Source organism: Thermobia domestica, chromosome 13 (genome assembly GCF_964235325.1).
Source record: "Thermobia domestica chromosome 13, izTheDome1.hap1.1, whole genome shotgun sequence".
Classification (NCBI taxonomy): Eukaryota; Metazoa; Arthropoda; class Insecta; order Zygentoma; family Lepismatidae; genus Thermobia; species Thermobia domestica.
In genome coordinates, this window is record NC_137466.1 from 103,635,270 (window position 1) to 103,651,419 (window position 16,150).

General features: G+C 36.0%; 1 protein-coding gene across 1 annotated transcript in view; it reads left to right on the top strand.

The window, feature by feature from the left end:
- LOC145668405 (dual 3',5'-cyclic-AMP and -GMP phosphodiesterase 11A-like) overlaps positions 1-16,150 on the top strand; it is a 713,632-nt gene that overhangs the window by 427,110 nt on the left and 270,372 nt on the right. The window contains exon 4 of the mRNA XM_081736207.1: positions 361-1,362. Coding sequence (XP_081592333.1) covers positions 457-1,362 — 906 coding nt within the window. The 5' untranslated portion in view covers positions 361-456. The remainder of the gene's footprint in view (positions 1-360; positions 1,363-16,150) is intronic.

The window sequence follows — 16,150 nt, forward strand, 5'->3', positions numbered from 1 at the left end:
TAGACTATGTCAATCATTTACATAAATACTGTTACTCGGAAAATACATTTTAAATAGTACGTAACACCATTAATTAAGGTATCTTTTAAATGTTTATATCTCTGACATTTGCACCAATACTCTCATTTGCCTACTACGAATAAATTTAGAGTAGTATATTGGTAATTCATGTCTCCTCTCTGTATATGACTTTGTAGTGTAGAGTGATGTTCAAAATAACTCTCGACTTTGCATTTACACATCACATAAAATTGTATAGTTTAAAAATGTGTACTTTTGTACCTCTTTCTACTATATTAAGTTTTTGTAACAAATTCTTTCAAATTTAGTGACCATTGCTATTTTTGTCTTTTGTTTCAGATACAACCTCCAAAGCCCGTCTTTGCAACATGCGGAAAGTTCTGAAATAGTGTCTGCATCATACTTTATAGCCAGTCCTCCCAAAAACAATAAGTCATGATGAATTTATCATTCAATGAGGTTGAGGAATGGCTAGATGCACATCCAGATTTGACCCAAGATTATTTTGTTCGCAAAGCTGAGTTGGCGGTCATCAATACCTGGCTTGTGGCGCATGGATTTCTTACGATAAATGACTATGTGACGTCACGCCGTGGATCCTCTTCAATGGGAGCGAGTGGGAGTATCAGCCCATGCAGCCCCTTGGTTATTAATGATACTCAAACCGGAGGAATTACCGGAAATGGTGGAGGAGGAGGTGGAAACTATTCATCTCCAGAAGAAGACTCCAGTGCCGTACCCAATAATTCGTCATCATCAGCTTTTACCACGCGACACCGTCGGTCCAATTCTAAAAAGTGCCTCCGACATGATTTTGCACGGTCCAAAAGTCGCAGTGTGTTTCGGACTCATGAAGTAGGTTGTGACCTTTTCCCGCCATCTTCGAGTAGAAGGTCCTCCCTCAAGGACATGCGGAAGTACACGTCACTTCCACCTAATTCAATCAACATGTTATCATTACTTATAGAATCTAAAGTGCGGCTTCCCAAGTGCGCGTCAAAACACCGCGACACAAAACGTGAACTACGGTTACAAGACGAACGCGATTTCTTCCTGGACATTGTAAAAGATATTGCCACCGACTTGGATCTTAAGAGTCTGACGCATAAAATTATTGATAATTTAACGGTTTTGTTGGATGCGGATGGTGCTTCGTTGTTCTTAGTGGATGGTCCTCGTGGGAAACAAACTCTTGTCTCCAAAGTGTTTGATGTGCACTGTGGGGCTAATCTCATTCCCAGTAACTCAGGTGACAATGAGATACAAGTACCTTGGGGCAAAGGTGTACTCGGACACGTAGCGGAAACAGGAGAGACTGTTAACTTGAAAATTGCTTGTGAGGTAAGTGTCGCACATTGATTTTATTTAATCGTAAATCATCTTCGTATAAATATATTTTCTTTTCGAAAATGTCTACCATTTTCTACTACTGTAAAAAGAAAAGAATTTCCTATTTCAAGTACAATGTCTTAATTCACAGCGACAAAATTGATAATTTTTGTGTTGTTCTTGAATAAGTAAATCTGTTAGCATTACTATCTACTTGACTTAAACAACTACTTATTTTTTAAAGGTAAAATATTAACCCTTGACTCGAAACTAATGCTGTCCATAAGAAGAGATGCAAAAAAAAAAAAAAAAAAAAAGGATATTCTTAAGTCTTGTCTCGATTCTTGGAAAGGTTTCCTCGTTTCATTTTGTAAATTTATGTTTAAAATGCACGTTCTGACTCTCTTTTTAGTTTAATCTAGATGTTATCAGAATCTTTCTGCGTCACGAAAGGTCTAGGAAGGGTGTTATATAACATAGAGAATTCTGTAATAACTTGCTTATCTCTAAACATTGACCCCTTTATTGTGTTCCTACAATCACTTTTGTCAATTTATAGTTTTCTTTCACTATGAATTATGCAATACCAAAATAGTATTTGAGACTTAAGACGTCTTGGGTTGTCTTGTTCCTTGTCTCGTATCGGATTTGAAGCTACATTTCTCGTATCGACTCTCGTCTAGTTTTCGAGTCAAGAAATTCCTCGTCTCATGGGCGACACTACTCAGAACGCCAAGTTTGGGTGAAAATGAGACGGAACTTCAAGAATATATTCAGTCTTTATAAGAAAGGCAGGTTCATTTTATATAGTAAACTACTGCGGACTTAGACACAGTGCAATTCAACACTAAAATCAAGAGCAATAACTCGGTTCCAGTTGCAATAGAAGGTAGGTATGGAGATTGAAAATGAAATGAAATGAAATCTTTAAGTTTTACATCCCACGCTTATGCCGGTTAGGATAAAGGAGACAGTGATGATGAGAAATGAAGGAAACGGTGGAATGAAAAAGTGGGAGGAAACGGAAGAACCTTAAAAGCCACGAACAAGGTGTTTGTCCACCACAAAGTTTACTTGGCGCGATCTGGGTTCGAACTAGGCACCAGATGTGAACGCTTTACCACTGAACCGCCGCGGCCTCATACTGAAATCAAGAACGTGAGCATTAGTTGCTTGTGATTCTTTCGTATAGCTGACTTTCGTCCCAATATCTTGGTTGAGGATTGAATGTACTCGTATGTTGATAAACATCAGCAAAAATATCGAACTTTCATGAGTCTAGATGTTGTATTTCGATCAATGAGTGGATAGTAAAGTTTATCAAAGGACGATTAAATGTATTCCAATATTTAGTTGGATATTGTTCGTATACAGTGTTGATCCAGTAGCTAATTCTATAAAACGGTACATAATTTTGAACTATACGTAGATATCCACCAAGAAGTAAGAGTAGTATAGGTGTGTCAAGAATCTCTCGATACACATTGTACACATTTCGAGTCAGTGCAACGATAGTCAGTGTTACGAAAGTCTTGGTATTATTAATTTCGACATTGTTTGTAGAGATATGCGTGTCTCTACTTTCAATCATATCTGGTTAGTTGGTAGATTCAAGTTATTCAAATTGTTAATAATGTCAGTTTTATAGCCGACCCAGTCTAAAAGCTTATATTTACAAGGTCTGTACGGAAAATAATGTCACTTACAAGCGAGCATCTTATATTGATAGTAGCATTGTCCAATGAAACAATGCACAATCGATAGAGGAGTGATGAAAAGTGAGAAATAAAAAGTTTTATGAGCCGACAGCCAGAAACACAGGCGATACAGAGGAAAGAAGGATCTAGAATCATGTTAAGATAACAATGCCAAAGATACACTGACACAGAAAGAACTTAAAAATGATTTGAGTAATCAAAATGACATTTACACAACAGTATAGTAAGGAAACATCGCACCCACAGACATGCTCAATAATCATATGTAATGCAGTGTTACCAACCGAGCACAAAATGAAGTTTTGTTAAATGGCACGGAACACAAATTAGAACATCTAGCAAACCTGATTATGAGTAGAACAATACCTGTTAAGTCTTGATATTATAATTATATTTAATTTTCTCCTAATATTGAACTTTCTCCTAATATTATCTTTTACTTTGTATTTCCGCTCATTTCCTTTCTTCATGTTCTAAAATAGCTAAGGTTGTGCAAGATTTATCGCCAGTGTCGGATCTACGAAATATTGCACCTGGGGCAAAGATGCATATATGCCCCCTTCTTCCAAATTTTGCATCGAAATGGCGCCCCTCAACCAGCTGCGCCCCTGGACAAATGTCCCGAATTTAGCCCCCTCTACAGCAGGCCCTGCATCTAACTTAAAGTAGGATTCCAACTACTACTATGTTGCAGAACGCTCCAATCGGAAATTGAACATGTGCACCAGCAGCGAGCTTACGGACTACTTGGTCATCCAAGGGCATGGATTATTTCAGCTTATGTGCTGTGTATTGCTACTATTCTGACATTTTCCTTTGGCAAAAAAGCTTCGAAACTGTGCTTCATCCGCTATTTCTGTACTTCAGTGATTATATTCTTGTTTGTGGTCTCATATTTTGGTTTCAACTAGTTCGAATAGTGTACTGTATGTACTCTTCTACATCCGAGATTTATATAGGAATTCATATAGGCCTATCTTCAAGCGTTGGCGACACTGTATATCAAGGCTTCATAGGTATGATTCTACTCCTAATTAGATTTTCTAGATGTCATAACCTGTGTTCTATGCCATTTAACAAAACTTCATTTTGTGCTCCGTTGGCAACAACGCATTACACATGATGTTATTGAGCATGTCTGTGGGTACAATGCTTGCTTACTATACTGTTGTGTAAATGTAATTTTGGTTATTTTAATCATTTTGAAATTCTTTCTATGTAAGTGTATCTTTTGCATTGCTATCTTCACATGGTTCTAGATCCTTGTTTCCTCTGTATCTTTTATGTTTCTGGGTGTCGGCCCGTAAAACTTTGGATTTCTCACTTTTCTTCACTCCTCTATCGATTGCACATTGTTTGATCGAGCAATACTACTATGAATGATGTTCCCTTGTAAGCCTACAAGTATTAAAAAAATAAGAATAATATACTGTGTGTATATATATATACATTAAAATTCTTCAAAATATTGTTCTGCGTCGATACATCTTTGCCTGCGGGATTTCCAATGTGCGAAAGCATCCTGGAGGGCCTGCGGGATTTCACAAGCTGTTTTCACATCGTCAATTGTTCTGTAACGATGTCCTTTCAGGGGGGGAATTTTAAACAGGGAAATAAACAAAGATGTCTGCGGGAGCCAAGGCGGGACTGTAGGGACAGCGTTGTCACGTTCTATTTGGCCAGGCAGCTGGTTTCATCCTCTATCAGTAGTGAGGCATTCATCTTCTATTATCGAAAATAATACAACGCAAAAAATCGCACGGAACACCTCTGGCGACTACTTTCGACAAGCCCAAGATATGGAGAGAAAAAAAAAATTAAAACATTGACTATAGTGGACATTCGCTGGTTAGAGAAATTTTCTTTCCATCGACGAAAGTGGACTTATGCAATGAAAGGGTTAAATCAAATATCTTAAAAATTCTAAATTTTATTTGATTCTATCTTGTTTGTGGTGATCGATCGAACTTACTAAGTTTTTGAAATAAACTATATATTTTATTCTAACAAGGGAAGAGAGGGAGATTACATATCGAAGTGGAAGATGGTTCATACACTAATCGAAAGCACTAATGACATCTGTTACGAAACTGTAACAAAAATTTTCCGAATGAATATACAGTACGAACTATATGAATATACAGGGTGTCCACAAAGGGGTTGCCACCCCTAGAAATCGCAAACGGTGAGGCAGATGTCAGAACAGGAAAACACGTTTGTCATCATTTCAAAAGTATAATTCATCAATGTAAAAAGTGTTGTCCCAGGGTCACCCACAGGGTCCCAGGTGGGGTCCAACTCAAACATTACAAATGGTAATGGGATCAAGTAGCGTATCGTTGGAAAGCTGCTGGGAAATGAAAGAAGACGGAAGAAGTCTCGAATCTCTCAAATTATCCTGTGCAAAATATCGACCGATCAGAATGTCAGCAAAAACATCATTCTAAAGTCTATGACCACCCCAAAAAACCTGAAACGGTGAGACAGGTGTCAAAGTAGCAAACCACGTTTGTCATCATTTTAAAAGTTCTATGATTTTAAAGTTAAAATATTTGTCCCAGGATCCTCCCCAAGGGTCATCCTCAAAATTTTCAAATGGTAAAGGGGGAGTCAAGTAGCATATCGTTGGAAAGTTGTTGGGAATTGAAAGAAGACAGAACAAGTCTCGACTTTCTAAAATTACCCTGTGCAAAATGGCGACCGGTCAAAATGTACATCCTCATTTTGATTCTCCGAGCGCATTCGCTTTCCATTTTACAATCGGCACTTGTCACTGTGAGACACTTCCACGTATTCGCTGTTCCTGGTGCAAGAAAATTTTTGTTTACATCATTTTATATTTGATAATCCAGACAACGAGCATAAGTGCCACTATAGTACATTATATGTTAACTAGTCAGTTCCATACTTAAAGATGTCAACGTTATTTCTTTTCTTTTCTTTATTTCTTAATTTCTTCTATTTTATTATATTTTTTTATTTATTTAGACATTACTGGGCCCAAAGAGCAGAATCTCACATTAGGGGTATTTCCTTTCTTTCATTTGAGTACAATAATTAAAGTGAAAACAAATAAACTTTTGACTACAGACAGAAAAACTAAAAAGCAAGATGTCTGTACAGTGTTATCGTAGAGTATCCAGACTTGTTCCATCTACTTTCATGTAATACCAGCTTTTAAACGATATGTTACTTGATTCCCATTGCCATTTGAAAATTTGAGGAGACTCCGTCTGTGATTCTGCGGAGGACCCTGGGACAAATCTTTTTACTTTCAATCATTGTACTGTTGAAATGATGACACACGTGTTTTCCTGTTTTGACATCTGTCTCACCGTTTCAGGTTTTTTTGTTTTCCTGTTTTGACATCTGTCTCACCGTTTTAGGTTTTTTGGGGTGGTCATAGACTTTACAATTACTTTTTTGCAGAAATTTTGACCGGCCGCCTTTTTGCACAGGATAATTTTAGACAGTCAGGACTTGTTCCGTCTTCTTTCATTTCCAAGCAGCTTTACACTTCCCTGCTATGCCCAATATGTTACTTGATCCCCTTACCATTTCCAATTTTTGAGGTGTACCTTCTTCCCTTCGGCTCTGCGGTTGAACCTGGACACTTTTGCTTTGATACGTTGTACTTTTAAAATGATCAAGCTTGTGTTTTCCTGATTTGGCATCTGTCTCACCGTTTGCGATTTCTAGGGGTGGCAACGGATTTTCTGAACACCCTGTATATTCATATAACTCATACAGTATATGCATTCAGAAAATTTTTATTACAGTTTCGTAATAGGTGTCATTCGCGCTTTCGATTGGTGTATAAAACATCTTCCACTTTGATATATAATCTTTCTCTCTTCCCTTGTAAGTTTCACCTACAATGCAAACGTTACCACCTAACAAACATTTACGTATCATAGATAATTTTTAGGCACACTCGCTACGATAACATAATGATTTTTTTAAAAAAAGGAAAGGAAAAGTTCGTCGCACAGATATCATTACTAAAGATTGCGTGTTAATGGTTAATTTTATAGTTCTCTGGAAACACTCCAGATTTTGGTTCCTATGACCCTGTTCATTCCCATTGTTCTGAACAACAAATTAATTTATACGGTGCAATATACTAGTGGTGTTAAAAGGAGAAAAAAGGAAGCGCGTGAAAGATGAATTAAGCCATTAAAATGAAGTATTGCACACTACGACCACCCAAAAGCGGGAAGCAGGCAAAGAGTTAGATGGTTGGTTGTTAATTCATACTGTCCTGCATTGATTGAGTTTTCAAAGAAAAGTGAAAAAAAGTTGAGCAGCTGAGAGTTTACGGTTCTGGAAATCTTCCAGCCACGAAAATTAAACGTTCCACTGCACTGGAAACAGAGCTCTAAGAGAGAGATTATGTGTAATATCATAGGGTTTACTATCTGTACCAGCATTTAATCAGCCGTGAAAAGAGAGATCACTTCATTTAGGCTTATACAAGGTCATGCTCCATTACTAATATAATACTCGTGAACGCTTTTAAATAACTCGATTAACATTAACAGTAATGTAAAATATAAGGCGATGAAAACAGTGTCTCTGAATAGGGCAAAAACCTGATAAGAGCCGTGAAAGTAACTGTAAAATAAATTATTGTTATCTTGCCAAAACGAAACGAAGTATCACAATTTAATGCTTAAAAAAGGAAACAGCTTTGTTTCTAATCAACTAAGGTTAACAATAATCACGGTTGATTTTCCGTGTTATAGACACAAAATCCTTATTATAAAACAAAAACATATCAGTCTGTGAATTGGTGGTAACAAGTAGCATCAATAAACTGACTTTCTCCTTCTGACTAAGCTCTATGATTTGGCTGAATAAAAAAATAAATTATAGAAACACTTGATATGAACAGGGCCGTGTTAAAGTAACGGCAAACAGGCGGCTTTCGGGGGACCTCATTGTCTTTTTATTTTTACAAATATTTAATAGAGAAATCCAACTAAATTTCAGTGCTCGACATAGACGTTTAACACAGTTCTAACATTACTTAATGCATTTTTTTTTTTTGTAAAAATATTATGAGGAAAGAAACAGTAGGGTTATTTTAAATTTTATCAAAGGTGTGATGAAGGCCAAGATTATTGACCGACGTAAGAGTTTCACTTTTTTGTTAATATATTAGTATACAGCTTATTTTTTAAAATTGTTTCTTATACCAGGAGGGGAACAATTTCTTCCCTGCGCTCTCCAAATGACGCTCTTGCAAAGAATTTATTAAGTTTGAAAAACATAATAAAGTTTTGTTGAGTGTCGCTTTTAAACTTCCGCTGCAAAATAAATAAATAAAAATAAAAAATAAAGCTAACTAAACAAAAATTTGCTATTAAACCTCGTTCCATTTCGTTGCAATGAGGATTAATTAAATGTGAATGATTTTCACTACTGCTTGACATGAACATTCCTTTTCTCAAATGAAAGTATTAAAATTGAATTGAAAAATAGTACGGCACAATCGCGATTATATCACTTAAGCTTTATCAGCATCGAACGTGATTATTATGCCATATTAACTTCGGTGAGTTAAAACATGATTTTGACACATCAAACTGTAGAGCAGTCACTTTGCAATGTTTTATTATGGTTAAGCATGTGAGAGGAAATGTTAACTTCTATGTTATATTCGTTTTACATATCGCATTCGCATTCATCAACAGAGTCACTTGTGACTTCATAAACAGTGAGTAAATCATTATGATTATTATTATTAATGTAATGAAATCTGACAAAAAAAAGTCACTCTTGCCTTCCGTCCAGGAACCTAAGAAAACGTTGATTCGGCCCTGGATATGAGTAAGAGATGCATTATTAGAGAGGGCCAATTTGCTTACGATAGACACTGAGTTCTGCACATGACGTTTAGATATTGTAAAAATACTTTGGTAAGGCAGTATTTAGAACAATTAGCACACGGGATTTAGTACTTTCTCCCACAACCTTCTATTACAAAACTTCTGTTATACACAAATATAACAAACACTATAATTGAAGTCCGAAGACCAATACAATATTCTTTATGTCGATTCTTGTTTCGTACATGGATGATCCCCAGGCCCAAGTAGCCAAGGGTAGGATACTCCACAGCTCCAGGCAAGGTAAGGAGGGTGATAAGGAGATCACAGAGCTCCAGGCAACATAAGTGGTTGCGGTTAGGATGTCCCAGTGAAATGAAATGAAATGAAATCTTTTAGTTTAATGTCCCAAGATTATGCTTTCTACGCTAAGGGAGACGATGATTAAGACAATTAAATGATGATGAAAGAATTGGTGGAATGAGAAAATGGGAGGAAACTGGAATACCCCGAGAAAACCTACGGACACGATGTTGCCCACTACAAACTTACTTGGTCGGGGATCGAACCAAAAACCGCACGCACCAGAGGTAAGCGCCATCACTGAGACACTGTGCCGCCCCCTAGGATGTTCAACTGCTCCAGGCAACCAAAGAGAGAAGGTATGATCCCACAGAGCTCTAGGCAAGGTCAGTGATTGTGATTGGGATCTCTCAGTGCTGCAGGCAAGCAATGAGAGTGGTTCAGGTTCCACAAAGCTCCAGGCAAGCTAAGTGGCTTGGGTTAGGTTAATCTCTCACAGCCCCAGGCAGGAGTGGAAACTGATGCTGTTGAAGGTCCTGCGGCGTCTTTTATATCCTCTTTGAGGGTAGTGTCAGCGTTAGTGTTCCTCTTCAGTCACATGCCCTGTTGGTGATGATGATGGCTGTCGTCTGATTGGTCGTAGTTGTAAAGAATCACGTGGTACTGTTTACAAACATTTAGCACGTGTAGCATATATCAATATATACCTAGGTAGATAGAAAGGGTATGTATTTGTTCCAATATAGTTTCAGAGAAATAAGGAGAGGTAAGGAGGTCGTATTGAATCACACTTTTTTGAGTAAGAATGTAAAACAAAATCATTCCACTCCATAGAAGATGAATATTTAGTACATGTCAATACGTGTTTATATATATGCAGGGTGATTCACCTCATTCACATATAACTCCCATTTCCTCTCTTTCTACGTCGAATTTCCGAAATCCTTCTATACTGGTATCAGTAATACGACAGTGACTTGATCGAACTACTGTGCTTATGGGCTGGGGCAATAACCTATGAGTATAGGACCACCACTCTAAATTTCATCACGGTTACCTTGCCCTACACCAAAAATTTTAGAGGTGTTTATAGGACTAACTAACTAACTAACTAACTCTATGGCCTATGGAACCCGGAGGTTCAGTGCCGCGTTCACAAAAGCTCTCCACTGACTTCTATCCTTAGCTAATTGGATCCAGTTTCTACTTTGTATTCCTATCTCTGCGAGATCCATCTTAATATTATCCTCCCATCTGCGCCTAGGTCTTCCTAATGGTCGTTTTCCTATGGGTCTACCAGTCAAGACTTTGAAAGCGTTTCTACTTTCTTCCATTCTAGCTACATGACCTGCCCACCTAAGCCTTCTAGACTTGACGACCCTAACAATGTTGGGTAAAACGTATAAACTATGTAGTTCCTCGTTATGAAGCTTTCGCCATTCCCCATTCTCGTTCCTCTTGGGTCCGAATATTCTTCTCAGGATCCTGTTCTCAAATACTTTCAGTCTATGTTCTTCCCTTAGAGTAAGCGACCATGTTTCGCAACCATACAGAACAACAGGCATGATTATCGTTTTATATATTTTAAGCTTCAAATTCCTCGACAGAATTCGCGAAGACAAGAGATTTTGAACCGAATAGTAACACGAATTCCCTGCTTTTAGTCGACATTTAATTTCTTCGTGAACATGATTTTCATCTGTTAATATTGATCCTAAATATTTGAAAGTATCCACTTTATCAAAAGTATTATTTAATATTTTAACGCCTCCACAATTTGCCGTATTACGGTCCCGACGCACTTCCATGTATTTAGTTTTCTCTGCATTTACTTCTAAACCCATGTCCCTGCAAGCGTTTAATAATATCTCTGCATTTATTTCTACTGTTCTCCTATCATCCCCTATTAAATTTACATCATCAGCATATGCCATAACCTGGTGAATGCCGTTCAACTCTAGGCCCTGGTTGCTATCTTTGATTTTCCTTATGGCGCATTCCAGCACAAAGTTAAATAATAATGGCGACAACGCATCTCCTTGTTTCAGGCCATTTTCGACGTGGAAGCTCGTGGACAAAAATTTTCCTACCCGGACTTTACTTTGGGATTCACTTAAACATATCTTAATTAATCTAATTAGCTTTCTCGGTATTCCAAGCTCTGTAAGAACGTTGTATAATGTTTCTCTCCTAACCGAGTCGTAAGCCTTTCTAAAATCAATAAATAGTTGATGTACCGGGGTATTGTATTCCCACTTCTTTTCGAGTATTTGTCGAATGGTAAATATTTGGTCGATAGTTGATCGATTTCGTCTAAATCCGCACTGATAATCTCCAATAATTTCATGTGCGTATGGGGTCAATCTTGCTAACAGAATATTTGAAAGGATTTTATAGGATGTTGACAGAAGAGAAATGCCTCGATAATTATTACAGTCAGTTTTGTCGCCTTTCTTGTGAATTGGAACAATGATTGACTCTTTCCACTCTTGTGGCAATTCTTCCTTGTTCCAGATAAGGAGAATGAGTTTGTGTATCTTGTTCCACAATTTTTCGCCTCCAGCTAAAATTAACTCAGCCGGAATTTCATCTATACCCGTAGATTTGTGTTTCTTTAATTTCTTTATAGCGGCTTCCACTTCTATTCGATTGGGTTCTGGAATATACGGTTCTGCGGTGTGTATCTCCTTTTCTCCACGCACATTAGTTTTTGGCTGCGTGTTCAGCAAATCGTCAAAGAAATCTTTCCATCTATTTAAGAGGCTATCCGTATCAGTGAGAACTGTCCCGTCAGATTTCTTTAATATATAAGAACGAGGTTGATAGACTTTCTTAAATTCGCTGATCCCCTTATACATGTCCCGAATATTTTTATTTTTACTATTATCTTCAAGTTCCTTAATTTTAGCTTTCAAAAAAACCCGTTTCTTTGTTCCAAAAGTTTTGGAAGTTTCCCGCCTGATATCTGCGAAATTTTGTGTAGTTATTTCATTCGGATTTTGTAGCCACCGTAATTTTGCCTGTTTTCTCTTCTCTGCTAGTTTAATGCATTCTTGGTCGAACCATGGTTTGTTCCTACGTATTTCCGCGTGTCCCAATTTTTCTATTGCTGAACTTTTAATGCTATCTCTAATTTCAATCCAAGTATCCTCAACACTAGTGCACTCCGAGTCTTCTAAAACCGAGAATCTATTCGAAACTTCAATCTGGTATTCCTCTCTTACCTGGCTCTCTTCTAATTTCTTTAAATTAAATCTCTCCGTTTTCGGACATTGAGTATTACCTTTATGCAACGATAATCTCTCCCGTATTATCGCTGCTACCAGGTAGTGATCAGTGTCACAATCAGCCCCTCTAAACGACCGGACATCAATTATGCTAGATTGTCTTCTTCTATCTACTAAAACGTGATCAATTTGATTATGTGTTTTTCCGTCTGGTGATGTCCAAGTGTATTTATGAACGTCGCGATGTAGGAATTTTGTACTCTTCACGATTAGGTTTTTGGATGTTGCAAAGTTCACGAGTCTAACACCGTTGTCATTACTTTCCTTATGCAAACTTTCGTTCCCTATAATCGGTTTGAAAATATCCTCTCGTCCTACCTTCGCATTGAAATTCCCTAATAGAATCTTCATATGGTATCGCGGGAGTTGGTCAAATATCCGTTCCACTTCTTCGTAAAAAACTATCTTTTATATCGTCACCCTTATCTTCAGTTGGAGCATGTACATTTAAAACAATAATATCACACCACCGTCCCTTAAGAGTAATAAAAGAAAGTCTGTCAGTAACAAATTCAACCCGTTTAATTGCTGGTAATATTCGTTTGTGAACGAAAAACCCTGTTCCTAACTGGTGATTTTTATTTCCTTCCCCGTAAAAGAACGTAAAATTTCCGGAATTCTCAGATCCATTTCCTTCCCACCTAACTTCCTGAACTCCTACTAAGTCCATCCTGTATTTCTCTAACTCACTCGTTACAGATTTTAACGCGCCTGCCCTATAAAGACTTCTAATATTCCATGTTCCAAATCTCGTGTCCATTTTCTTTTGGTGATGTCGTGCCAAGTTATCAGTCCTTGTCCGAGGCTTTTGTGAATGTTTCTGAACAAGTACCTTTTTTTTACAGGATGAGGGTGTTAGCCTTACCCAAACCCCCAAGCTGGAGGACCACTCCTAGTCGTCTGTCCGCGACTGCTTATTCAGTATATTCGCAGCTAACCTCTATATCTAGAGGCCTTCTCCTCGATCCGCAACCTGAGGACGCGCCATGCCGTGGTGACAGGAACCCACCAATAATTGGACTCCAATAATTTCGGAAATTGCCAAAACTAAAAATTTCGTATGGTAGTATAGGACCGGAGTATGCAACTCTGTAAGTTTGTTTGGACTATCTTTTCGCCTTTTATGAGTAAAAAATTGCCACAAATTCAAAATTGAGGTTTTTGACCTAATTTATCGACTTGAAAAGGATTTTTCATATAGAATGGGGATCCATTCTCTTTCATAAGACAGTTACAATGGTATACCTTAAAAGTTTAGGAAGGGTACATTTGATTTACCCCTTACGCTGGAGAATTGTGAGGAAATAAAATTTCGTAAATGTACACCAGAACTCGAAACTATATTTTATCAAATTTTCTTGATTATGCTTATCCCTGGTTGGTTCTGCTTGGGCCAAAATTGTCAAGAATTCAAAATTTTGAAGCTTTTGACCTATTATATCCTGTTTGAGGATGCTTTTATATGGTTATATGAATGAGTTCATGGGTCAATTCTCTTTCATAGGATACGATACATTGATGCTTTTCTTTTAAAATTTGGGAGGGATACATTGGCCCACCTCTTAAATTTGGGAACTGTCAAAATTATTTATATATTGGTAAAATTTCTCTAGGAATTAAATATAAACTTCTGTAAATTTGGTTGGCCTTGCTTGTCCCCATTTTATGGGGCAATACTGTCCAAAATATATTTTAGAAAGTAACACTCTATTTGATGAGGATTTTAAACTTCCGATTAAAAATTGAACTTGTATGAGGCTGGGTAATTAATGTTATTTTAATGTTCACTAAAATGATGCTTTATTGTTAAATTGAACTCAAATCATAATAAATATAATGCGTAAAAAATTTGAATGTCAATTTTCAGACTAAAAATTTTAACCAAAAACTTTTAAATGAGTGTGCAAAATTTTTAAACTAAAAACTTTAGTCAAAAATTTCAAAAACTTTTAATCTTAGTGCAAATATTTTTAATCTTAAAATTTACAAAGAAAAATGTTGAAACAAGAAAATTAAAAGTTTTTGAGAAACTTTTGAACGTGATCATCCAATCGTATTGCACAAAGAATAGCTTTGATCTAATGATTTTAGACTATGATTTGTTCTCAAATTAAAAGGTGTCAGATTGCTGTTATTATATATTAATCAGTTTTAATAATTAACTAATAGGTTTCAAGTTCATTTCTTTTTACCATAGACTACATTATGAGTCGTAACTACAATCCTAAGATTCAAATATTTTTGAAAATAAAAATTTAAAAATAAATTTTAGAGATCGAAATACGTAGTTTTCAAAGTAAAAATTAAAATTAACTTTTCAAAAAAGCCTTTCAAAAAATAAACAAAAATTTGAAACTGATCAATCAGATTGCACCAAGCATAATTTTCTACCAATGATCTTAGACTATGAATTGTAAATAAAGTTCAAAGTGTGAAAATGTTGTTGCGTATCATTGGGTGTAACATTTCTTAAAATTTTCATTTTAAAACCTCAACCACATTTTTTTATCAAAATGAAACATTAGCAATCATAAATATTGTGATATAAAAACGTTTTACAGTAAACTGCCGAACTTTATTGGTCTTTCAACTATTCAATTAACAAATAAACTACTCGATTAACAAATGAGCGGTTTTCCACTATTCGACTACATCTATAATCTGAAGCTATTAGTCATGATTACAAATTCTAAGGTTCAAAGTGTGGAATTGTTAGTGCATATCAATAAAATTTTAATAATTACCTACCACGTTTCAAGTCCTAAATTTTCAAACCAATGACTATATTCTATTAGTTGTAACTATAATACAATTCTAAAGTTTCACAAATTTTCAAATTTTAAACTAATGTTCGAAAAGGATTTTCCAACTAAACATTTAAACAAAACTTTTCAGAAACATTTAAAAAAATAAAGATTTGAAAGTGATTAGCCAATCAGATTACACCAAGAATAACTTTCATAAGTGACCTTTTACTATGAACTGTAACTCTAGTTTCGAGTTTGATATTGTTGTTGCATATCAATCGATGTTAATAAGTTCTAAATATTCACACGAATGACCTTACACTATGAGTTATCCCTAAGTTTTAAAGTATTTAAATTTTATATATATATATATATATATATATATATATATATATATATATATATATATACGTAAGTCAAAATCACCAAATTTGAATTTTGGCAATTCTTTGCCCATAAAAGAACACATCTGAAACCATACAAATTTGCAAGAAAGTATATACCCTGTATAGAGCAATTGCTGATTTTTATTTTTTGATAACTCCAAAATTAAGAATGAGCTAAATGTACTGCTCCTGAAATTTAAACAGAATTTCTCAATTTACTTGGAAACTGTGTATCCATTTATATTCATCTTGTATCCATTTATATGATAATATGCTACAATAAAGCATCATACTAGTGAATATTTTGCATAACATTCAACGTTTCACCTCATGTTAATTTAATTTTCCTGCCAAAATTTATGTTTCTCATCAAATAGGAACTGCTTTTACAATACGCTTTCGACAATTATGAACTCATGCAAGGGGTAAGCAGGGCCAACCAAACTTACAAATGTATATATGCAAGTCTTAGAGAACATTTACAAATGTTTTGACAATTCCAAATTTTAAGAAATGTACCTTTATTCT